Consider the following 27,582-nt stretch of genomic DNA (forward strand, 5'->3'; position numbering starts at 1 on the left):
GAGATGCATGGGCAAGAGTCTACAGATGATGTTGATACATTCTTAGGCATGTCGCCCTACGATGATCAATGTTTGGAGGACCCGAGTGATGACACTGTTAGTTGGGAAAGGACAGATGTCGATGGTACAACAATTGTCACATATTTACCACCCACCCAGCCGATGGTAGAAGAACAAATAGATGATACTGAGTTATCTGATCCCATTGGAGATGACATTTTGTACAATAATTGATTTCTTAAGTACCACGTTTTCTTAATGTATGAAATAGAAATTAAAATGTCTTTTTTCATATGGTTATTTATTTATTTATTCAAAATTGAATCGTCTTATCAACATGCATTTGTTCACTAATGTGACTCAGGTTCTTCTTAAGACATGAAACGTGCTCGTTCTAAACGCACGACTAGGCTACTGATAAGCCTTATGACTGGTGGCATCAATCAGCCTCAACTACTCGAGACTGATGTGGGTCCCTCTCAGCCTCAGTTGCCCCAGCCTATAGTGGGTCCCTCCCAGCATCAGCCTTCCCCGGCTACATCGGGTCCAGTCCAGCCTTTGTTGCCCGAGTCTACAGCGGGTCCTTCTCATCCCCAGCTTCCCCTACATACGGCGGGTCTCTCCCAGAGTTTGCCTCAGGATCCACACCAGACAGTTGATTCATTAGAGGATACTTCTAGTGGTATGTTATGCATTGGTTCTAATATCCTTAAAAATTTAATGTATTTTTTGCTAATAAACTATACAAGTCTGCATATTATTTATGTGCATTTTTTTTCAACAGATTTGTTGTTCACGAAGAGAAGGAGTCGAGGCCCCACACGATGCCATCAAGTTTGGAACATGTGTGAAGGGCAATGCATTTTAATTACCACCAACAATCTAGGGCAACCTGTTAATGAAAATGCTAGCAAGTTGACAAACTTTTTGGGGACAATAGCACGTAATGGGGATTACGCACCCCTTACATATTCTAATTGGAGGGTAGTGCCAAACGAGAAGAAGGATGATATGTACGAACTTTTCATGGTAATGGTGATTTGTTTTATGTATTTTATGTATTTGATTATTTATTCTTTATTCAATATGTGATTGTCTACTTTGTTTATGTGATGCAGTCTAAGTTTCAGTTTGACAAAGAGATTAAATCTTGGGTGTTGATGTCGATTGGAAAAAAATGAAGGGACTGGAAGTGAGAACTGAAGAAATTCCACTACTCGCCTCATGATAATGATAAGGTGCGACTAGCAAACCTCAATGAGCGTGTCCAAATGGATCAGTGGAAGGCCCTCATTGAGTTCTGGAATTCTGAAGAGGGAAAGCTATGTGATGAGTAGTTACTAAAACCTTCATGTTATGAAATTACACAACTGTCTTAAGCTGAAATTTCATAAATTACTTTGTTGATGTGTCACATTTTAGGTTCGTAATAAGATAAATATGAAAAATCGGAGAAAACAACGCATTAGCCACACTGCAGGCACGAAGAGCTTTGCGCGAATACATGAAGAAGAGGTAATTTTTTATTAATCACCTAATAATTTGATGTCAATCTATTTCTCATATATAACTTATTTAAATAATGATAGAGAAACAAGAGGGCCAATGGGGAGGATTTAACTCGAGTAGATATGTTCTTGCTGACACATAAACGCAAGAATGGGATGCCTGTGGATGAGGCCTCAGCAAGAGCAATGGTGTAAGACCCGTGTCCTAATCCTTACTGTTCCGTTGGCTTCCGCGGTCCTTCCGGTCAAATTCCGTCAACCTTCGTACCATATCCGGTGTTTGCACACGATCCTAGGCCAGGTTCCGCGCACCGATGACGGCTTGATCTGAAAGTGGTATCATAGCGACCGCCCCGTCGCTGCGGTTCCAACGCCGCGTCTTGTGCGTCAAACCGACGCTTAGATCATAAGTTGGGGACTATGCATTATAATGGCCGTGGACCGCGTATTGCGGGGCCCACCTATTCCATGTGGCACTAATCTCTAAGAAATTATGAGAACAATGACATCACCCTACCCTAGCTATAGCCACCCTACCTACCCCTATCCCTTCTTACAAGCATTTAATGCTAGCCACCCTCTCTTACAAGTCATTATTACCTACCTAAGCTACTCTCCCTCTCTCTTATCTCTCCCTCTCTCCTTTATTTTTTTTCATTCCTTCATTTTTTTTTTCTAAGCAACAAACCCATACGTATGAGACCCTCTCCCATTTCTCCCAAGCTACTTGTGTGGCCCACCTTTCCTACCCCTTCATCTCTCATCTCAACCATCCATTTTTCATCTTCCTCCATCAAAGAGTAGCACAAGGAGCTAAGGAAGCCAAGGGAGCAAGAAGATCAAGTGGTGGGTGCCTTGATAGGGTAGATTTTTCATATTTTTAAGATGGACCAAGTGAGGCCAACCAATCAATGGTTTGGATCTCACTTTGGACCCTAAGATGTGGCCGATGGCCCACTTGGATCATCACGATCATTCCATGATGGGGCCATTCTCCATGGACCCCATCATGATGTTTACTTTCTTGCATATTTAGGGTCATTTAGACTATCTAATTTAGTGGAGAAGGGATCTCCACCGTTGGATCTAACTTTAATGGGCCCACATGTAATGAGACCCACTTGATGTATGATTTAGTGCAAGGGAGGGCCCATAGTGTCGGGGCCCCTCCATCACGCGGATCTCACCCTCTATCTCTCTATCCCTCTCTCTTTTATTTTATTTTCTTTTATTTAGTTATTATTATTTTTTTTTGTAATGATAATGAGTTGTGTGGCCCACTTGAATGGACCCCACCATGAGGTAGGTATACTATCCAAACCATTTATAAGTGGGGCCCATCTTATATGTGTAGTACCTATGACTTGGTGGCCCACCTAAGCAGGGCCCACCTCCAACATTTGTGCCCAAGTCTAGCGTCCAGGGACGCTGGACGTTTGCTGGAAAAGAAACACAAATGCAAGCTTTTTCCCTAAGCTTGGAATGGTCCACTCATGTAGGCCCCACCTTGATGCATGTATTAAATCCACACCATCCATTCCCTTCCCAAGCTCTTTTTAGCCGTTGACCTGAAAGATGGGATCCATCAGGCTTTCAGGCGGGCCATACCGTAGCAAATGGTGGTTTACGCCATTGAAACCTTCCCTAAACTTTTTATACGTTGAAATATGCCCAATATTGGGCTTGGTTTGCTTGTCTCGAGCCATAGAGGGCTACTGGACGGAGTGGATTCGCTGGATATGGACCCCACCTGCAAAATCCATGCGAAAACAGAAATCAAAAAAAAAAAAAAAAATAACAGCAGCGTCCGGGCGGACGGAGCTCAGCCACCCACGGCTGCAGCCGTGGGCCCCACCTTGATGTTGATATACCATCTAAACCGTTCATAGGGTGGGCCACCCCCTGACATGGGCCCACCCCAAAAATCAGCCTGATCCAAGACTCAGGTGGCCCACACCGTGTGAAATAGTGGGATTGACCATTTACCTTTGAAACCCTTCCTGGGCCCACAGAAGTTTGGGATCAAGGTGAAATTTGTTTTCACCATTCATTTGGGCCCATGTGACCTTATCAATGGTCTGGATGGATTATAAACATTATGGTGGGCCCCACATGGAGCCCACATAGATGTATGTGTTTGACCACCACCGTCCGCCTGGACGGTGGACGTGGAGCCCACTGTAAACGTGGAGCCCACTGTAAACGTGGAGCCCACTGTGTGGGTGGGTGTACGTGTGCGTGTGTGTGGGTGCGTGTGTTGGTGTGTATATATTTGTATATAATATTATATTCTATATAATATTATATGTTATATGTATATATACAATACCATATTATATAATATATATATATATGTATATAAATTATATTGCATATAATTTATTGATGGTGGAAGGCCCATTTCCGTTCACTTGTGGGCCATGGTCGAAGCCCACTTTGATGTATATATATAAGGCCCATTTAAGGCATTAGGGGCCCATGGGTCGAGGCCCATTAAGACGTAATGGGGCCAATGGGTTGAGGCCCACTTGATGTACATATGGGGCCCAATTGGTGTAGCCCATTTGATACTCATAAGGCCCATGAGATTAGGCTCATTTAATGCATTCTAAGGCCCACGGGTTATGGCCATTGCAATGCACATAGGGCCCATTGGCGCGGCCCAATGATGTGGCCCACTTGATGAATATAAGGCCCATATGATATGGCCCATTTGACGTATTTAAGGCCCAATGGGATGTACCTAAGGTCCATTGCAATGTACGATCCCAACATGATTTATGTAATGATGTTTACGTCAGGGCTATGCCTTGGGAGCAATGGTGGTTTGACGTCCACATTGCAAGTATAGTGTGGTTAAATGTCCGCATTATGACTTTCCCTAGGGCCCATTGTTAGGCTCATACGTCTGATGCGTAGGCCGTCTAGGCCCATCTTTGTTATGATTATCATCCATTCTATATAGCATGCTCAGTTCCATGATTCATGACCATATGCATCATACGTATGCTTGATATGAGAAATGACTGATCATCGCATATGCCTTCGGGCAGATTGATTAGGGGCTCCCGTATAGGGGGTGTTGCCCTACATGAGCGCACGATACGCGCAGGATTGCTGCATGACTGAATAGTATGATTCATGCATTCGCATTGTGTGATATGGTTACTCTACGCCCTAGCGACATCAGGGCCGTAGCCTCCACAGACGTATCGTGGTTGGCAGGATTGGATACCGGAAATACTGTTCTACATGGGGTGCGATAGATATCCCTGGGTGAAAGTCCCTAAACCCTTATGGTACCAGGAGGTTGCTCCAACGTCTAGACCGAGTGGATGCATGAGCGCTGAGTGCCGATTACCAGACGGTTGCGCTTTCCACTGTGTCGTGGTCGGTTGGAAGGGGGTGCGGCCTTACCCGCCCGAGAGTAGGGGGCAATGCTAGGCTGAGTCTGACCAGCTCGAGGAATGGGTCCGCTATTGACGAGCCGAGCCCGATATTGGCAGGCGGATAGTGAGGTCTTTTCCACTCACCTTATTGCGCGCGATGGGGCGGCAATCTGGCTTGGAGTGTACTAGACCCCGGTGATATTCCAGATTTGAGCCGTATTGACATGTGGACTTAGATGAGGATTTGTATGCTTGACTTGCATTTCGCATTGCATGGCCTTGGTATGGCCGACATCATTCTTTGCACCGCATGGCCTTGGTACGGCTAGTGGGATTCTTAGCATTCATCAGCATGTTCCGCATTACTCTGATACTGCATAGCTACATTATCACCTTGAGCATACCCTTTCACCACCCTCTAAGCTTTCTATAAGCTTATGCACGACCGTTGCGTGCAGGTGACGTTGGATCGCAGCAGCGCTGAGGCTTGGACGCGTGGCTGATCTTCTTTTGGAGTTTTGGTCTATCTTCATTGTATTTCCCTTATGCTCATTGTACTTGTAAAGTTTTTGATTATAGTGGAAATGTGATGGAGTTTTTGGTTGTTGTTTGTGGGTTATCCCTTTGGTTATGCTTATTACGAAACAAACTGATGTTGAAAATCCTCCTTGTAGCATCCCAGGATCGGAACCTGGCGAATGGGCGCTGGGAACCGAGAATGGGGTTCTACGGAGGCTGTCGGCGCCAGATTCGGCGATCGGGAATTTTGTGAGCCCGGTTTCCGAGTTTGGGGCGTGACAAATGGTATGTATATGTATCTTCTTATTTTGTTTAATCTTTTGGCAATATCAAATCTAAATTAGTGATTTTTAATTGTAGGAACAATTAAATGAACGAACTTCGCAGCAGCTAGAGGCTTCACATAATAGCACTGCGAGGAAAGATATATTCTCAGAAGTCATGGGTGACAAACGACATGGCCGTGTCCGCACTTATGGGTTAGGTCCCTCTCCTTCTGATATATGGGGCACAACATCCCATAGTGTCCAGTCCCAAGGGATGACCTCCAATGCTCAGAAGATAGATGAACAATATGAGGAATTGCATGCTGAAATATCTTCCCTAAGAGAAACTATGGTTGATAGAGATGCTCAAATATCTTCACTAAGAGAAACTATGGCTGATAGAGATGTTCAAATATCTTCACTAGGAGAAACTATGACAACATTGATGGCTGTCATAACGAATCCAAGCATTAATCTAGCTACATTATTAGGTGTTTCAGCTAATCCCAACTTGAACCAACCCTCCTCATCATCAAGCTACTTGGTTCCAACCCCTCAGGTAATTATAATATATACATGTATATTTTTATGTGTAATAATTTTGAATTATACATAGTTCAAGCTGTATACAAGAATTGACATTGATTTATCATTTGTAGAGACACTTGGTGAATAAGGGGAATTCTACGAGTTGCACTAATGTGACTCAAGTTCTTCTTAAGAGTATTGTAAGGCCTGGGGATACTGTAGTTAAAGGAACCGTTTTGAGCACGGATCCATTGACAAAAGTAGGGGGGCAAAAACTTGGAGTTGGTTTCTGGGAAGTATCTGTTCAAGTGGCAATCGTACGTGATGAGGATTTGATAAGGACCCAGGGACGATATAAAACAATTGGGGATGCAATTGGAACGAGTATTGCTTGGCCCACTACTTTATGTTTGGTAAGTTTTTATTTTTTATTTTTTATTTTATTATTATTATTATTATTATTTAAGCAATAGAACTTATTGTATGAGATTGTGAATAGTAATTGATTTATTTTTGTTATTTTTTATAGGGTGCAGACAGAAATGGATGATGACTACATAAGAGAATTTTTTATTAAGTATTTGGAACTGTAAACATCTTTTGTAAGTGGGGGTAGTAGGGATCTGTGGTTTCAGACTTTTGGATTGAGTTAGACACATCTAAACAATTTATTTTTATCTTAGTTTAATTATAAAGGGCACATCTAAACTCATCTAATCTCTTTAATTTGATCTTAGTTTTATAAGATTATGATTTGTGATTTGAATTTTGCATTTGCATGTCTTTAATTTAATCTCTTCTGTTTCTTTTCTTTTTCTTTTTCTTTTTCTTTTTCTTTATTTATTTATTTATTTATTTACATGTGGTCACTTAGTCATCATATTTGTAGGGTAAGAGTTCCTATCATACCTTTTAGTAAATTTGCATATAAGTCTTAGGCTCCATTTGGTCATCACATCAATCTTTATGAATATAATTTTTTCTGAAACCAAATGGAGCTTAAGCCCTTTTTTAACTCCGCCAATGCAACTTCTTGCATTGCCGGTCCCAAGCCCGGGTAAAGGAGGAGGGAAAAGGGTGTCAAGGTGAGTTGTGTCATTTTCTTCCATTTTATGTCTTTTGTGATAGTATTCAATTAAGTTTAAGTTTAATGCACTCATAAAATATTTCTTTACGTTGACTTGGCGAATAGCTATGGCACTGGGAAAATGTCAGAATTAGAGAGTTGTCTTGAGACAAACATGGAGAAGTTCAAAACTATGAGTTCTCTATCTTGAATTAGTTTTCCTTACTTTTTGCCAAAGCTTGGTAGTTAACATGTTACTAAAAGGCAGGCCACACTTATACCATTGGTGGGCAGAACATGACATGATGTTTCTTCTGTTGATCATTTTATAATGCCTATTTGTATTTGTGTGTATATAATTTTATTCTGCTTTAATGGTTATTAGTTTAGAGTACATTTGGTTGCCACTAAAGAGATTTTTCTTCATATTTCATAATTTACAGAAACCTACTAAGAGCCTAAGAGTAGAAATTCCAAAGTCATAAATTTGTTTTTCTATGCCTGTGAAATGCTCATGAGCCAAATGCAGCCTGAATGACTTTCTGATGTTAGATGTTAGAAACTATTCATGAAATGTAGGTTCCAGGGTGTGTTAGAAACTATGCAGGACTTACCGAACCAGGAAATGCTGTAAATGGCCTACTGATTCTTCTTGAAGTTAACTTTGCACAAAAGTATTTCCTTCATCGATTCCCATGAAGAGTTGTTGCTCTGAGAAGAATCAAGAACTACTTTATATGCAGGATTTGATGCTACAGTAGCAGCTAATACACCAACCGGTTCACCAGCAAGAGAACTTCCAGGACTATTTTCGTCCACCTGTCCATACTCAAATTGAATTATACAATTGTTGCAGAGGTTTCTCACTGTCCCATCATAACAGATAACGACATCTCTAAGTGTGGCCATTAGATTTTTAAACAAAGTTCCTGGTTCAGTAAGTCCTCTGAAAGAACGGATTAACACTTCCTTGGATGATATGGAATGGACCAACTCTTCATAGGGGGTCAGACCTTGAAAAAAGGAGCTCTTAACTAACCCAAATGCCTCATAAGGATAGTCAACACCATTAACAGAATACTTATTTCTGAGCAATTCTCTCTTTTGCGGTGTTTTGAGTGCCCTTTCTCCAACAATTGTGGTATCAGAGCAGGTTGAGAGTCAAGAGGCCTTGTGAGGAAAAGGGAAACACCATGGCTTCAAATGGGAACTCATTGAGTATTGCACAGCCAACCATCCCCATTTTTAAAGGAGAGAGTTACGAGTTCTGGAACATCAAAATGAAGACTCTATTTAAGTCTCAAGACCTCTGGGACTTGGTAGAGAATGGGTTTGCCGATCCAGATGAGGAGAATTGGTTGAAGGAAAACAAAAAGGACTCCAAGGCATTGTTCTTCATCCAACAAGCTGTCCATGAGACGGTCTTCTTAAGAATTGCAGCAGCTACGACTTCGAAGCAGGCATGGACGATTCTACAAACTGAATTTCAAGGCTCGTCAAAGGTAATGGCTGTGAAACTCCAAACTCTTCGGCATGAGTTTGAAACTTTAATCATGAAAAGCAATGAATCGGTGCAAGATTTTTTGTCAAGAGCAATGGCAATAATCAGTCAAATGAGATCATATGGAGACCAAATAACTGATCAAACTATTGTTGCAAAAATTTTGAGGAGTTTAACTCCCAAGTTTGATCATGTTGTAGCTGCAATTGAGGAGTCCAAAGACTTGTCTAACTTCTCATTTGACAAATTGATGGGTTCTTTGCAAGCTCATGAGGCAAGGTTAAACAGATCAGCTGAAAAACATGAAGAGAAAGCATTTCAAGTGAAGGGGGAGGCATCTAATTCAAGAGAATTTGACAAGGCAGCAGTTGGAAGAGGACGAGGCAGAGGTGCATTTCGTGGAAAGAGTCGTGGTAGAGGAAGAGGCAGAGGTTTTGAGTAAAGGCACTTCACAAATGAGCAAAAAAAGCAGCAAGAGTGGCATTCAATGTTATCACTGCAAGAAGTTCGGGCATGTCAAAGCAGATTGCTGGTATAAGGAGAAGCAAGTAAATTATGCAGAGACAACTGATGAAGAAAGTAAGTTGTTCATGGCTCATTATGATACTAATGAAGTTGCGAGTGATGTGTGGTTTGTAGATAGTGGTAGCTCCAACCATATGTCAGGCATGAAGGCAATATTTAAAGAACTTGATGAGACACAAAAAATGACAGTCAAGCTTGGTGATAACAAGGACATTCAAGTTGAAGGAAAAGGCACGGTAGCAATCAAAACCAACCATGGTAAAGTAAAACTTCTCCATGATGTTCAATATGTTCCTAATTTGGCACAAAATCTATTGAGTGTTGGGCAATTGATGGTTGGTGGCTATTCGGTTTTGTTTGATGATGGAGTTTGTGTTATTAAAGATAAAAAGACAGACCAAACGATGGTTAATGTCCACATGACCAAAAACAAAATGTTTCCACTTGAAGTCTCAAATGTGGAAAATTTTGCTTTGGTTGCTGGTGCAAAAAACAACTCCGAATTGTGGCACTTGAGGTATGGGCATCTTAATTTCAAGGGGCTGCAATTGTTGGGTCAAAGAGGTATGGTTCTTGACTTGCCAAAAATTGATTCTTTTGATTTATGTGAGGGCTGCATTTATGGGAAACAAAGTAGAAATTCATTTCCTGTTGGAAAGGCTTGGAGAGCATCTACTTGTCTTGATTTAATTCATGCTGACTTGTGTGGTCCAATGAACACAGAATCTTTTGGTGGTAGTCGATATTTTTTACTTTTTATAGATGATTTCAGCTACATGAGCTGGGTGTATTTTTTGAAATTCAAGTTAGAAACTTTAGAGAATTTTACAAAACTCAAAGCTTCGGTGGAGAAGCAAAGTGGGTTATACATTAAAGCTCTCCGTTCGGATAGAGGTGGTGAGTTCATGTCAAAGGAATTCAACCACTTATGTGAAGAAAATGGAATTCGCAGGGAACTAACAGCACCTTACACACCGGAGCAAAATGGAGTTGCTAAACGAAAGAATCGTATCGTTGTTGAGATGGCAAGAAGTTTACTAAAAGGCAAGGGACTTCCAAATCAGTATTGTGCAGAAGCAGTAGCTGCTTCAGTGTATTTGCTGAATATTTCTCCCACAAAGGCTGTGTTGAATCAAACGCTGTATGAAGCTTGGAAAGGTACAAAACCTTCGGTAAGCCACTTAAGAATTTTTGGGTGTATTACTTATGCTTTGGTTAACTCTCAAACTCGCCAAAAACTAGATGAAAAATTAGAAAAATGTATTTTCATCGGTTATTGTCTTGAATCCAAAGCATACAGGTTATATAACCCTCTTAGTGGCAAAGTGATAATCAGTAGAAACGTCATATTTAATGAAGAAGCAAGCTGGAATTAGAGTATCAGCAATGCTAGAACTCAACTTGAAGCTTCATTAGATGAAGTAGCAGATCCTACATCAGCAAATTCAACAAATCCCTCTTCCTCAACTTCAAATACCAGCAGCCCACCAACTTCACCAAGTTCAACTTCAAAAGACAGCAGCTCATCTTCCTCAAATGAGTCATCCGATGAGACACCTCCGAGAAAATTCAGATCTTTACAAAAAATCTATGAATCTTATGCATTTGCTTTGGTTGTTACAGATCCTACAACATATGAAGAAGGAGCAAAAATGGAGGAACGGCAAAATGCAATGAAGGAAGAACTGATGGCAATACAAAGAAATGAAACTTGGGAGCTAACAAACTTGCCCGATGAAAAGAATGTTGTTGGCTTGAAGTGGATATTCAAAACAAAGTTCCATGCGGATGAAAGTGTACAAAAGCACAAGGCGCGGCTTGTAGCGAAGGGATATTCGCAGCAGTAAGGTATCGATTTTTATGAGACGTTTTCTCCCGTTGCTCAATTTGAAACGGTGAGAACACTCAAAGCCTTGGCTGCTCCTAGACTTGAATTCAACAACAATAGAGTGAGATGAGCCCATATAAATTATGTCATCAACATAGAGACATACAACAAGAAAATCGTTGTTACCTTGCTTTCTCAAGTAAAGAGTAGGCTCATTTTCACTCCTTTCAAAACCATTTTGCAGAAAATAGGAATTGATCTTGCTGTACCATGCTCGTGGCACTTGCTTTAACCCATAAAGTGCCTTCTTCAGCTTTTACACCTTTTCTTCTTCTTCAGTGATCACAAAACCTTCAGGTTAAGCAACATACACCTCCTCTTCCAGCTGGTTCAAGAAGGCTGGCTTAACATCAAGTTGATAAATTGGTCATTTTAATTGAGCAGCCAAGGCTATGAGTGTTCTCACCGTTTCAAATCGAGCAACGGGAGAAAACGTCATAGAGTGCAACTCGAATCACATTTCTATTGATTATCATGCTTCAGTCGTGAAGGCCAATCCAATCTCCAACGAGTGGGATCCATAAAAAACGGATCCAACGGTCAGATTCATTCTTGAATGGATTGCATGACCATTGATTAGATCCTTCCCATCCAATGATTACATCACATGGAATAGTGCTCAGTGGTCTATAATGAGTGGGATTTGATCTAATAAACTTCTAAAGTAATTAACATCACTATCGTAACTGTGAAATGTTCAATCGCAAATACACAAGCCACTCAGTGAACAATGTTAGAATATCATCGGATAACTCTCACAACTTTGCAAGCCTATCTCACACAATCAATAGAAAATCTAACCTCCACAATCAACATATGTGAACGTGCAGGCACCCTTGCACGGTAAGAACCATACATGTCACAGGTGGATGGACATGTGATGTTGCCAACCACTAAGAGGGTGGCCCCACACGTCTTACATGTGTCGACATCTTACAGGTGTGGACATCTAATCAAGGCAAAACATCATAGATGATATATCACCAATAAAGAAGGCAATACCAATCTCACAAATAAACATAAAACAATGGCGTGTGCCTGCTAAGTACTAGACCATCTCTTTCTTGTGGGTTCAAAGGCCTTGGTGATCTGGGCCCACTTTGGCAGGATCTTCGGCCTGAGCTATCTTTCCTCCACGGTTAGCATGGCCATCTCCTGGTGGGCTGCAGTCTCCGCTTCCCTGAAAAAATGGCACCTCATTGGCCTCATTCCCTCCATATTCTGCTGGGAAATTTGGAGGGCCAGAAATACGGCCAGATTTGACGGTATTGAGACTATGGCTGCCGGCATTATATCCAACATTCAACAATGGATTTTCCACCTGGACCCGCTCCTCCCCCCTCCAAACCCCACATATCCCAAGGTTTCAGCGGCCCTAAGGGCCTTATGCATTCCCCATCCCCCGTTGTTAGGGTGGTTAGATGGTCTTCGCCTCAGCTTGGGTGGACCAAATTGAATGTTGACGGATCGGCTCTTGGCAATCTGGACTCTTTGGGCGGGGGAGGACTGGCTAGGGATGGCGCAGGACACACTCTCTTTGCTTTCTCGCATCATTATGGCCTAGGGACCAATACTCGGGTAGAAATCCGTGCCATCCTGGACGGCCTCATCCTGTGCGCAAGACGTGGTCTCAACCAAGTGGAAGTCGTTAGTGACTCTAATGTAGAGCGGGTCGCGGACGGTTTCATGCCCAAGATGGATCAAAAGAGGCCCGGTCGACGACAGAAGTGATCCGGACCATCGGACCTTAGATCGGGCGTATCTCGCAATCCGGAATGAGTTATCTGACATAAAATATATGATTTTGGGGTAGAACGAGCTACTTTAGCCAACCAACCCAGCTACGCCGGGTTATGCAATTCAGAATTGCGAAAAACCCCTTGATCGATAGTCATTTCCCTGTTTTAATTTCGATTTTACTATAAATAGTAAGTTTTAGTTTGATTATAACTCTTCATCCGTCGGGCTTTAGGAGTTGCGCCCAATGTGAAAATGTAAGTGCTATAGTTTATATCCCTGTCTGTTGTCAAATTTGTGGTGCCAAAATCACTGTTATATATAACTTGCATAAGTGAAGCTCTCTCAAGGATCAACATTCATAGACAAGCTAAGCTCACAACAAGCAAAGCTCACAAGTACAAGGATCAATCTTGAATGCAATAACTGCTCACAAGACAAGACTCAAGCTGCAAGACTTCAAGAAGAGTACAAGGCAGTTTGTAAAGAACTCAAGACACTTTCAAGATTGAGCTACATCAAGATTTCAAGATTGAACTACATCAAGACTTCAAGGCTCATACTTCAAGGTCACTAGTTCCTAATGTTTCAATGTCCTTACTTCATGGTTGAGGTTTGACTGACCTTAGGTTGACCTTAGAAGTAGGTCATTTTGGATACATAAATCGAATGTTTATTTTACATAAGTTTGGTCTGTTCTTCGACTAGTCCTAGGCCTTCTTCGACTAGTCCTAGAGTTGCTTCGACCAGTCTAAGAAAATCCTCCTCGTCGTGAGTTTGTTACAAAAATTGGATAATTTCATAGGCTTCGACTAGTCCAGAACTGTCGACGATCGAAGGAACATGTCGATCGATCTTCAACCGATCGAAAATCTTCGACTCAAAATCCAGAGATGTTTTTCAGGTTCGTTTTTCAGGTTCTTCGACGTCGAAGGTGACCTACGACGATCGAAGGAGACCTTCGACCAATCGTAGAACGGCCAAAGCTTATCGCGTAGCAAGTTCAAATATTCATTATTGCTTCGACTAGTCGAAGAGCTCCTTAGACCAGTCGAAGACGCGTTCTGCTCACCTATAAATAGTGCACGAATCTCAGAAGAAATGATCGAATTAATTAATCCATTCAAGCCAATCTTCGTTGAACTTCGGAGAGATAATTCTGTGCTCCATCTAAGCTAAGTGTGCTTATTTAATATTCTCTTTCCTTAGCTTTATTTAATTGATTTTGTTTTTGCTATTCCAATCTAATTTGATAAGAGGAATTGTTATTCCCTTTCTTTGGAATCAAAATCAATTAAGGCAAGCCCTATTTGGTTTAATTTAAAATCTATTAGAATTAGAACCATTGTAATTGAGTACTGGACATTGAACTTGGACATCAATCATCTACTCTGATTTGGTTCTACCGGGCTGCTACAATGAAGGAGATAATCAGGTATTTTACATTTAATTGTAAATTCCTTTCTGTTTTGGTTTCTTTCAAGATTTGCCAGAAAAATCTTGTTGTATTGGTTATCTGAGGAGAGCCAAGAAAACTCAGAAGTGGGGTTTTTTTAATTGTGTAAGCCCACAGACAAAGACACAATTGTAAAGGTTTTGGGTGAACCTGGGAAAACCTATTTTGTTAGTGAACGCTAATATCCCCTATGTGAGGATATTAGGAGTGGAGTAGCATTCTGTGTGGCTATTGTTTAACAGTTGGTGAACACACAGGGGAACCACTATAATCCCTTGTGTTGTGGTTGAATGATTTATACTTCTGATCTTTAATTATTCTTTTGTGGGATGTATGTATGGTGGTGAATGTTGTAATCATTTAATTCAAGCATTGTAAGAATTTTGTAATAGTTTAGAATTTATTTTCTGTTATTCCTTTATCAGCTTGATATTCAATTTCCTTTAAAAGTTGTTCCAGCAAGGTTGCCTTGTCATTTTTATGGTGTATGGCTGTCCCTAGAACAATACATTTGTGATTACAATTTATTTCAATTCAGTTTGTATTTATTTCTATATTCTTCTTTGGTTTGAGATTTGATACAAAGATCTTTCTAGAAATAAAGTTGTCCTACCATAAACTCTGGTTTTTGGTGTAAGGTTGTCCTTAGAACAACATTTGTATCAACCTCTCAAGATCTGAATTTTGAGGTTATTTTACTTTCTTGCATTGTGATTTATTTTGGCTATCATATTCTTTTTAATTCCGCTGTTATAAGTTTTATTTGGCATTGTCCTATTCGCCCCCCCTCTAGGACATATAGCTAGGCCTTTTTAAGTGGTATCAAAGCCTAATAGCTCTTTTTTAATTCTTGGATTTAATTCTTGAGCTAACGATTTAAGCTATTTAAGATGTCAAATTTTGATAGCCTTTCAGTCACAAGGCCTCCACCCTTTGATGGCTCCAACTATGCCTATTGGAAAGCCAGAATGAGGATCTTCCTCAAATCAATGGATGAAAATGTGTGGCAAGCCACAGTGACTAAATGGAAACCTCCTATCATGGAAGTTACTGGGGTTGATGGTTCAAAATCTATGAAAGTCACACCATATTACCAATGGACCACTCTTCAGAAAAGTGAGAGTAGTGCAAATGCTAAAGCACTAAATGCAATTACTTGCGCACTATCACCGGATGAGTTCAAAAGAATCATTTCTTGTGATGATATTGCAAAGCAAGCTTGGGATATATTAGAAATGACACACGAGGGTACTACAATTGTCAAAAAATCTAAAGTCCAACTCCTCACAACCAGATTTGAAGAAATTCATATGGAGGAAAATGAAATGTTTATGGACTTTTACACTAGATTGAATGACATTGTAAACTTAATGTGGGGTCTTGGCGATAAAATCCCAGAAAGTAAAGTGTGTGCAAAAATATTACGCTCACTTCCTGAACGGTTCAATTCTAAAGTAACCGCGATTCAGGAACTTCGTGATACGGATAATATGAGGGTAGAAGAACTAGTTGGTTCTCTACAAACCTACAAGTTAAACTTTAAAGCTCCTAAAGGTAAATCTATCGCACTAAAATCTTCTAAATGTAATTCAGAAGAAAATTCTGATTCAGAAGATGATATGGCTCTTTTAGCTAAGAAATTTTACAAGATTTTCAAAAGCAAGAAAAGGGTTGATTTTCAAAAATCAAATGATAAAAAGAAGTTTAGACCCAAATCTCAAAAATCTTTGAAAGATAGTCAATGTTACAACTGTTAAGAATATGGGCACTTAGCAAATAGATGTCCTAAAAGGGACAAACCCAAGAAGAAGGGTATGTTGGCTACATGGGATGAATCATCTGATTCTGAAGGTTCTTCTGAATCAGAAGATTCTGAAACTGAGTCGGGCAATGAGGTTAAAGCTCTTATGACTCTAGCCAAATTCACATTTTTAGATAATGACTCAACAAGTGAAGAAAATCTAAGTAGTGAATGTGAAAATGAAGATGATCTTCAAGACGCTTACAATGCCCTATATAAGGAAAGTTGTAAAATTGCTGTCAAACTTAAACTTCAAAAAGAAAAGTTTTCTAAACTTAAAAAATGTTTTGAATCACTTATCTTAGAAAAATCACAAATTTCAGATTGTTTTGAAAAATCAAAATGCGATTTGGAATTCAAAAACTCCCTAATTATTGATTTAAAATCTGAAATTGAGAAACTTAAAACTGAAGTATCTTCTCTTCTGAGTCTAAAGGACACATAGAAATATGCCCAAGGTGATCCAAAGTTAGAGAAACTTTTATCCGGATCAAGAAAATGTGGCGATCTATCCGGATTGGGCTATGATAAAAATCTACCTCCTAAACAAAAGTATACTCCTCCTATGTTTGTTAAAGGAGAGTCCTCAAACTCAAAAGGGAAAAGTACTTATCAAGATTTTTCTAGAAATTTAAAAACTTTTCAAAAACCTAGAAGCAGCCATGTCAACTTTAATCAGAAACGAAATCCACTAGCTGAAAAGATAGTTGATTTACTCAAGAAGCTCTTAAAATCTAACTCTATAGGTCATTCCTACAAATATACACAAAAGAATACGAACTATGTTCCTAAACCCAAAACAGTTATGAAATGGGTTCCTAAAGTTACCTGCTTGGTTGCTCACACTGCTTTCAAAGCAACAAGTCATTCAAAGTGGTACCTAGACAGTGGATGCTCCAAGCATATGACAGGTGACAAAGCTTTATTCACGGATCTGAAAGTTATGACTGATGGTTCAGTCACATTTGGTGATGGTAGTAACTGCAAGATTATAGGCCAAGGTACGGTTCAACTTTTTAATCTTCCTGTGTTTAAAAATGTTTTATATGTTGAAGGCTTAAAACATAACTTGCTTAGTATATCTCAAATATGTGATAATAACCATAGTGTTCGGTTTTCTAATCAAAGCTGTGAGATACTAAACAATAAGGGTTCTGTAATATTAACTGGATGTAGAACGTCTGAAAATTGCTATATTATTAGCGAATCCAGCTCATCTAATCAAACATGTTACATGGTCCATACAGACGAGACTGATTTATGGCACAAACGTCTTGGACATGTACATTATCGAAATTTATATAGATTGAGTAAACGAGAACTTATAAGAGGTTTACCCAAACTTCAGAAATTAGATAAAATATGTGGTGAGTGCCAGATAGGCAAACAAACAAAGAACTCACACAAAAAGGTGAATTCAAATACCACATCAAGACTACTCGAACTTCTCCACATGGATCTGATAGGACCTACCAGAACAGAAAGTCGTGGTAGGAAAAAGTATATCCTGGTAATAGTTGATGACTTTACCAGATTCACTTGGGCAGTCTTCTTAAGGAATAAATCTGAAACCCTTGAAGAAGTAAGAAAAGTTTTCAAAAGGATTCAAACTGAAAAATCTTCTCAAATCAGTAAAATTCGTAGTGATCATGGATCTGAATTTGAGAATAGCAATTTTGAGAAGTTCTGTACCGACCAAGGAATATTACATGAATTCTCTGCTCCTAAAACTCCACAACAAAATGGAATTGTAGAAAGAAAGAATAGGGTGCTTCAAGAAATGACTAATGTCATGTTGAATAGCATGAAGCTCTCTAAAAATCTTTGGGTTGAAGCAGTCAACACAGCTTGCTATATTATTAACCGAGTCTACACTAACAAAGATAATAATAAAACGGCTTACGAATTGTGGTTCAATAAAAAGCCTACTGTTAAATACTTTCGAGTTTTTGACAGCAAGTGCTATATTTTACGTGATCGTGAAAATTTAGAAAAATTCGATACGAAGAGTGATGAAGGTATTTTTCTAGGATATTCCTTAAACAGTCGAGCTTATAGGGTTCTAAACAAAAGGACTAGTGTGATTCAAGAATCCATTAATGTTATCATTGATGATCACTTAAACACGCCAATTTCTAATTCAGATAATGATGAAGTACTAATCATTGATAAACCTGATACTTCATCGAATCAGACTGATTCTGAGTTGAGGACTGTTAAAGATCATCCAACCACACAAATTCTTGGAAACCCTCTCACCGGTGTTCGCACCCGTAGATAACTTGAAGATATATGTAATTATGTATGTTTTACATCCCAAATAGAACCATCTAACGTAAAAGATGCTCTTGCTGATGAGAACTGGATTGTTGCGATGCAAGAAGAACTCAACTAATTCGTAAGAAATGATTTTTGGTATCTCGTACCAAGACCTAAAGATAAACACATCATTGGAACAAAATTGATTTTCAAAAATAAGTCTGACGAGTGTGAAAATATAATTAGAAATAAGGCTAGACTAGTGGTACAAGGTTATACTCAAATTGAAGGGATTGATTTCGATGAAACTTTTGCACTAGTAGCACGTCTTGAATCTATCAGACTATTTATATCCATTGCATGTTTTAGAAAGATAAAGATCTATCAGATGGATGTGAAAAGTGCTTTTCTAAATGGCGATTTACATGAAGAAGTCTATGTTGAACAGCCAATGGGTTTTGAAGATTCCAAAAATACTGATTATGTATATCAGCTTAAAAAGGCACTTTATGGATTAAAACAAGCACCTAGGGCATGGTATGAGAAACTAACGAAATTTCTTTTAAGTCATAATTTTCAAATGGGATCTGTTGATAAAACTCTGTTTGTTAAAAAACATAATGATCATATCTTAATGGTGCAGATTTATGTTGATGATATCATTTATGGATCAACTTGTACTGACTTGACTACTGAGTTTGCAGATTTGATGAAATCACAGTTCGAAATGAGCATGGTTGGGGAATTGACTTATTTCCTTGGATTGCAAGTAAAGCAACAACCTGAAGGAATATTCATTTCTCAATCTAAGTATGCTTTGAATCTAATCAAGAGATTTGGATTTGAGAATGATAAGAATTTCGATACTCCTATGAGTACTACCCTGAAACTCTCAAAAGACTCTAATGGTAAAAATATTGACTCAAAACTTTATCGGAGTATGATTGGTAGTTTGTTATATTTAACTGCTAGTAGACCTGATATTTCTCTAAGTGTTGGTATTTGCGCAAGATATCAATCTAATCCAAAAGAATCTCACTTGATTGCTGTCAAGCGAATTATTAGATATGTCGCAAGTACTGTAAATCTCGGTCTCTGGTATCCTCATGAGACCAGTGTCCAATTAGCTGGGTACTCGGATGCTGACTGGGCTGGTAATCTAGATGATAGAAAATCAACCAGCGGTGGTTGTTTTTACATTGGAAATTGTCTAGTTTCCTAGTTTAGTAAGAAATAAAATTCTATATCACTTTCAACAGCTGAAGCTGAGTATATCGCAGCTGGTAATGCATGTACACAGCTTATTTGGATGCAACGAATGCTAAGTGATTATGAAATTAAACAGGATTCTATGTTATTACATTGTGATAATTCCAGTGCGATAAATATTTCAAAAAATACTATTCAGTATTCTCGTATTAAGCACATTGACATTAGATTTCATTATATAAGGGAATTAGTAGAAGAAAAAGTTATATCTCTAGAATATATTCCTACCGAAGATCAACGAGCTGACATTTTCACAAAACCTCTCGATAAAAGCAGGTTCAAAAAGATAAAATTTGATCTTGGCATGTGCATTTTAAAATGATTATTTATGCCTACTTGTATTATAGTGTATATATTTGCTAGATTGAATTCTAATTTTTGTATAATTTGCAAGAAATATGAATTTTTGGACATTCTTCGACCAGTCGTGAGTATACTCGACCAGTCGACCTTCGACCGGTGGTAGATATCCACGACCAGTCATAGAACTCGGGAATCACTTAAAATTTGGGGATTTTTGCTTTCTTCCTCATTCTGTTTTTTTCTCTCTAAGGAGCTGAGCTTCGACTTGTCAAACCCACTGTTCATGTTCTTCAAGGTTAGTGTTCCAAATCACATTTTTCTTACAGATTTGTGTCTAGATTATTTACTTTTCAAGCTTTAAACTTTGTATTTTAGATTTTATTGAGATTTGGAGTTTGGATTTTGAAAAATCTGTTTTGAGTAAACCCACTTCTCAATCCTTTGCAACTTCTTAATTCCTTGATATTCTTGTTGCAAATGGCTTCTAAAGGTAGAAAAACTACTTCCCGTGGTCCTTCTTCTTCCTCCAGATCGTCCATTATCTCTAAGCGTCATCTTCTTGTTCCCAATGATGATCCATCATATGTTAGGGACATTAGATTACATAATGTTATTGTTGAATTTCCTGTTGATGTTAATCATATTGCACCTTTTGACATCCTTCCTATGCTTGAAGCTGTAGGTTGGGTTAACTTATTACATTGGGGTGGGCCTGCATACCGGTCCATTGCCCAATCCATGTTTACATGTATTAGTGCTTTCTCACAGGATAATTTAACTTTTAAAATATCTACTAGAGAAGGGCCTTTTGACATTGATCGTCATTTAATTTCAGCCCTTATGGACATTCCTGTGAATGATGAGGGTATTCCTATCCATAACTTAACTGATAAACCCTCAATGTCTGAAAAAACGCATGCTCACTAGAGACTTGTGCAACATGGATGTTCAATGGACACTAAAAGGGAATGCGCTTCCCGCAAGATATTTGTTACCCAAGTACAGAATTCTCCACAAAATCTTTGTGTCTAATCTGTATCCTCGTTCGGGTAATAAAACTGACTTGACTTCGTTTATGGTTCGTGTTATCCATGCTATTTCCAATGGTACTCAGATTTGTTTACCATCCTTAATCTGTCATTTCATTCTTCATTTTAGACTCCATCCTGGTCATAGTGACATTCCTTTTGCCTATTTAATGACTGTATTGGCTACACATATGTTAGTCGATATGCCGGTTGATGAGGCACCAATCCATCATCTGATCTTCAACATTTCTAATATCAATAAGATGAAGTTGGATCTACTTCCTGAACAAGGTGGTGGTGGTGGTGGTGGTAGTCATGAAGAAGCTGGTGATGACATTAATATGGATGACATTTTTGAGGAACTGGATTCTGACTCAACAAATGATCCAGATTTTGAACCATCTGATGTTGATGCTCGTCTGAGTGCATTAGAGGATAAAGTTGAGAATATAAATGTAAAGATGGAAAACATGTCTGTTGCTCATGATTTACAATTCAAGTACATGCGCAAATATCTTAGGTGATTGAACAAAGGCATGCACCAACTTGATCCCTCTATTCCTGCTCCGTCATCTGGTTTTGGTTCTGACTAGTTTATATGAGACTTCTGGTCTGTAATAACTTTATAACTTAGCACTTAGTTGACTGATTTTGAGTTGGATACTATCTATGTTTTATGCTGGATATTTATTCTATGTGAAGCTATGCTGAGTATCTCTATCTCTGTTTTATTATACTCCCATAACTCCTCATGTTTACTCTCTTATATCCCTTTATTTAGTTCTCATTTATTGTTGTTTCCTTTGTCATATTGTGACAAAAAGGGGGAGAATGGTTTGTTCTTAACGATGTGATTGTGAGAGGAGTAGCATTGGTTATGTTACTTAGGGGGAGTATGTTTGAACTAGTTGAATGAAACTAGGAGTATGTTTGAACTAGTTGAATGAAACTGGTTGAATGTTGAAAATTGAATATTGAATATTGATTTGCAGGTAAGCCAGTTTATATGACCTGGTTCATAACTCTTTAACCGAGTATGTTTGAACTAGTTGAATGAAACTGGTTGAATGTTGAATATTGAATATTGAATATTGATTTGCAGGTAAGCCAGTTTATATGACCTGGTTCATAACTCTTTAACCAGTTGTTTTACTTTATGTTTATCTTGGTTATGTGTTTTGTCACTAATTTGACAATGGGGGAGATTGTAAGTGCTATAGTTTATATCCCTGTCTGTTGTCAAATTTGTGGTGCCAAAATCACTGTTATATATAACTTGCATAAGTGAAGCTCTCTCAAGGATCAACATTCATAGACAAGCTAAGCTCACAACAAGCAAAGCTCACAAGTACAAGGATCAATCTTGAATGCAATAACTGCTCACAAGACAAGACTCAAGCTGCAAGACTTCAAGAAGAGTACAAGGCAGTTTGTAAAGAACTCAAGACACTTTCAAGATTGAGCTACATCAAGATTTCAAGATTGAACTACATCAAGACTTCAAGGCTCATACTTCAAGGTCACTAGTTCCTAATGTTTCAATGTCCTTACTTCATGGTTGAGGTTTGACTGACCTTAGGTTGACCTTAGAAGTAGGTCATTTTGGATACATAAATCGAATGTTTATTTTACATAAGTTTGGTCTGTTCTTCGACTAGTCCTAGGCCTTCTTCGACTAGTCCTAGAGTTGCTTCGACCAGTCTAAGAAATTCCTCGATCAGTCGTGAGTTTGTTACAAAATTCGGAAAATTTGTTAGGCTTCGACTAGTCCAGAATCTTCGACCGATCGAAGGAAGCGATGTCGTGCATCTTCGACGATCGAAAATCTTGACTCAAAATCCAGGATGTTTTTAGGTTCTTGACGATCGAAAGGAGACCTTCGACCAATCGAAGGTGACCTACGACCAGTCGAAGGAGACCTTCGACCAATCGTAGAACGGTCAAAGCTTATCGCGCCTGATTTTTCAAATATCTGTTATTGCTTCGACTAGTCGAAGAGCTCCCTATACCAGTCGAAGACGCGATCTGCTCACCTATAAATAGTGCACGAATCTCAGAAGAAATGATCGAATTAATTAATCCATTCAAGCCAATCTTCGTCGAACTTTTGAGAGATAATTCTGTGCTCCATCTAAGCTAAGTGTGCTTTTTTAATATTCTCTTTCCTTAGCATTATTTAATTGATTTTGTTTTTGCTATTCCAATCTAATTTGATAAGAGGAATTGTTATTCCCTTTCTTTGGAATCAAAATCAATTAAGGCAAGCCCTATTTGGTTTAATTTAAAATCTATTAGAATTAGAGCCATTGTAATTGAGTACTGGACATTGAACTTGGACATTCAATCATCTACTCTGATTTGGTTCTACCGGGCTGCTACAACGAAGGAGATAATCAGGTATTTTACATTTAAATGTAAATTCCTTTCTGTTTTGGTTTCTTTCAAGATTTGCCAGAAAAATCTTGTTGTATTGGTTATCTGAGGAGAGCCAGGAAAACTCAGAAGTGGGGTTTTTTTAATTGTGTAAGCCCACAGACAAAAACACAATTGTAAAAGTTTTGGGTGAACCTGGGAAAACCTATTTTGTTAGTGAACGCTAATATCCCCTGTGTGAGGATATTAGGAGTGGAGTAGCATTCTGTGTGGCTGTTGTTTAACAGTTGGTGAACACACAGGCGAACCACTACAATCCCTTGTGTTGTGGTTGAATGATTTATACTTCTGATCTTTAATTATTCTTTTGTGGGATGTATGTATGGTGGTGAATGTTGTAATCATTTAATTCAAGCATTGTGAGAATTTTGTAATAGTTTAGAATTTATTTTCTGTTATTCCTTTATCAGCTTGATTTCCTTTAAAAGTTGTTCTAACAAGGTTGCCCTGCCATTTTTATGGTGTATGGCTGTCCCTAGAACAATACATTTGTGATTACAATTTATTTCAATTCAGTTTGTATTTATTTCTGTATTCCTCTTTAGTTTGAGATTTGATACAAAGATCTTTCTAGAAATAAAGTTGTCTTACCATAAACTCTGGTTTTTAGTGTAAGGTTGTCCTTAGAACAACATTTGTATCAACCTCTCAAGATCTGAATTTTGAAGTTATTTTACTTTCTTGCATTGTGATTTATTTTGGCTATCATATTCTTTTTAATTCCACTGTTATAAGTTTTATTTGGCATTGTCCTATTCACCCCCCCTCTAGGACATATAGCTAGGCTTTTTCAGAAAAGAGCTTAGAATAATTAGGAGAATGGTTTGGTGAAGCCAAATAAGACACTTACTATTTTTGGCCGCGCAATAGCAGACATCACGACCGTCTATAACTAGTAAGTTTACTATTTATAGTAAGTCGCGGATTCTAGGAGTTTGAGTTGTAATTTGATTCTGATTTCTTTCTCATTGCTTGGTACCCCTATTTAAAGGGTTGTGAACTCATTTTTACTCATTCATTAATCAATTTCAAATTTATTAGAATTTATTTCTATTTTCTGCTTTCTTTCCTCGTGGATTCGAGAAGTCTCTGTGAGGAGTCCAGAGAAGTTCTGTGGATTCGGAATAGTTATCCTCTTGAGGAAGACGGTGCTCGACCTCACGTCCTCCCCTGCGTCAGTTTGGTATCAAAGCGAGGTTTCTCCTCGGATTGATGGCTTCTAACGATGGGTCGGGCAACAATCCCATGGGCGGTGCTCCAGGGAATTTACCTTTAACGGCGGTAGCTTTCGAAGTAACACAACGAGAGAATCAGTAAGCCATGCAAGGGCTGCAGGCTTCCATCGACCGCATAGCGGATCTCTTGGCGAAAAATCTAAGGCAACTCCGTGTTCCTGGTGGCAATCCTCCACCCCCAATTAATCGCCCTGATCCCAGGATAGTATCGGCAGTGCATCCAAGGGTCATTCCTAAGGAAGGGGGATCCAGTGAGGAGGAAATCGACGACATAATTTTTCAACACCCCAGACATGACGACGATCGAGTAGATCGAACGGATCGAGAATTCAAGATGAGGGTTGATATTCCTAGCTTCAATAGCCAACTACACATTGAGGATTTTCTCGTTGGCTTTCTGAAGTTGAGTGATTTTTCGACTATATGGACATCCCTGAAGCAAAAAAGGTCAAGCTTGGGGCCTACAAGTTGAAAGGAGGAGCTTCAGCTTGGTGGGAACAACTACAACTCGCGCGAACCAGGCAGACGAAAGCACCAATCCGCACCTGGCAGTGGATAAAGCAACTAATACATGCCCGATTCCTCCCAAGTAATTACGATCAGGTATTATTCCAACAATACGAAAATTGTCGACATGGTAGTCGGTCGGTGAGAGAATACGCAGAAGAATTTTACCGCCTGGCGGCGCGTAACGATTTGGTCGAGACTGAATCACAGCAAGTCACCCGATTCAACGATGGATTGCGTATAGCTATCCAGGATCGGGTCCAGATGCAGTCCGTCTGGACGATGAATGATGCGATCAAGTTGGCTACTCGGGCAGAAGCACAACTTGAACATCCTAACACACGGACCTATCCTACTGCAAAGATCTCGGTGGCAGGTCTGCCCCGGGGAACTGCACAACCTAAGGAGAAGGAGCCCGTAGGAGCACGCACTCAACCTCCTACGTTTGAGAACTGAGACTAGGGAAGCAGGCAAGCTAGACCCCAAAGGGGCGTATCGACTACTGCTGGTCCAAGTAGAATCTTGAACCCCTATGCTCGGCCAAGGCCCGATAACTGCTATCGTTGTGGCCAACCGGGTCACCTATCAAATACTTGTCCCCATCGAAAAGTAGGAAACCTCGCCATCAATGATAACACTTATGAAGATCCAGATATTGAAGAACAGGAGCACACCACCGAGGACGAGGCAGATGATTCAGGTTGGGTTCAGCAAGATCACAGCGAGTCGCTGGTCGTGAAGTGACTATTATATGTGCCAAGAAAAGAAGTGCATCCACAGCGGCATAACATCTTTCACACTAGGTGTACGATGAATCGAATGGTTTGTGACGTGATCATTGACAGTGGGAGTAGCGAGAACATCATCTCCAAGGTCATGGTGAAAAAATTACAATTGAAAACGGAGCGTCATCCCTCTCCATATACAATCGGTTGGATCAAGAAGGTCAGCGAAACAAAGGTAATTGAATGGTGCACCATATCCTTTTCAATTGTTAAACATTATAAGAATGAAGTAGTATGCGATGTGGTTGACATGGAAGCATGTCACATACTACTGGGTCGGCCTTGGCAATCTGACCGTGACGCCACTCATAAAGGGCGAGATAATATATATATCTTCGTCAAGGACGGCCGGAAGACTATATTGGCCCCTATGGATCCAGAGGGACCACCTAAAACTTCTAAAGTGGAGGGTCGTTTTCTCTTAACCATACGGAACTTTGTGGAAGAATCCAAGGAAACAGGACAGACTTATGTATTAATTGTAAAAGGAGAAGAACTCGAGCCTATCAACATCCCTGAAAGACTAAGGGCCCTGCTACATGAATTCAAAGAAATCTGGCCTGATAACCTTCCCGATGGGTTACCCCCATGCGAGATATCCAACACCATATCGACTTTGTCCCAGGTCCAGTTTACCTAATCGTCTCCATTATTGAATGAGTCCGAATGAGTGCGAGATTCTGCAGGGACAAGTAGATGAATTGATCCGTAAGGGTCTTATTCGAGAGAGCATGAGTCCATGTGCTGTACCAGCTCTATTAACTCCAAAGAAAGATGGGAGTTGGCGCATGTGTGTCGACAGCCTAGCCATCAACAAAATCACCATAAAATACAGGTTCCCTATACCACGGTTGGACGATATGCTGGACATGCTAAATGGGGACCTAAGGAGCGGCTACCATCAGATTCGAATTCGGTCAGGTGATGAGTGGAAAACGGCCTTTAAGACCAAGGAAGGATTACACGAATGGAAGGTCATGCCCTTCGGTCTTTCGAATGCGCCTAGCACATTTATGAGATTGATGAACCAAGTTCTGAAACCTTTCATTGGGCGGTTCGTTGTGGTTTACTTCGATGATATTTTGATATACAGTCAAGACGAAGCCACCCATATGAAACACCTCAAGAAGGTCCTTCAGGTGCTCACTAAAAATAAACTGTACCTCAATTTAAAAAAGTGCAGCTTCATGACTGATAGCCTATTATTCCTAGGTTTTGTCGTAACATCCATAGGCATTCGGGTGGATGAGGAAAAGGTGAGGCAATCAGAGAATGGCCAGTTCCTACAAATATTCACGAAGTGTGAAGTTTTAATGGATTGGCAACATTGTATCGTTGGTTCGTGAAAAATTTCAGTACCATTGTGTCACCAATCACAGATTGCATGAAGAAAGGGCAGTTTCAGTGGACTGACAAAGCCGACAAGAGCTTTGCCGAAATCAAGCGCAGATTATCCACGACCCTGGTTCTTCTACTTCTCAACTTCAACAAACTGTTTAAAGTCGAATGTGATGCCTCATATGTCAGAATTGGGGGAGTTTTGTCTCAAGAAGGTAGGCCGGTAGCCTTCTATATCGAG

At 39.6% G+C, this 27,582-nt stretch overlaps 1 protein-coding gene across 1 annotated transcript; it reads left to right on the top strand.

Moving 5' to 3' along the window:
• The first annotated feature begins 366 nt into the window (after nucleotides 1-366).
• Nucleotides 367-9,219, top strand: LOC131224907 (uncharacterized). The gene is made up of 7 exons (XM_058220350.1): nucleotides 367-682; nucleotides 785-1,029; nucleotides 1,423-1,515; nucleotides 5,777-6,241; nucleotides 6,342-6,623; nucleotides 7,856-7,950; nucleotides 8,430-9,219. The coding sequence occupies exons 1-7, from the start codon at nucleotides 379-381 to the stop codon at nucleotides 9,217-9,219; spliced, it is 2,274 nt and encodes a 757-aa protein (XP_058076333.1). The 5' UTR covers nucleotides 367-378.
• The last annotated feature ends 18,363 nt before the right edge of the window (nucleotides 9,220-27,582 follow it).

Source organism: Magnolia sinica, chromosome 14 (assembly GCF_029962835.1).
Source record: "Magnolia sinica isolate HGM2019 chromosome 14, MsV1, whole genome shotgun sequence".
In the NCBI taxonomy this organism is placed as follows: domain Eukaryota; kingdom Viridiplantae; phylum Streptophyta; class Magnoliopsida; order Magnoliales; family Magnoliaceae; genus Magnolia; species Magnolia sinica.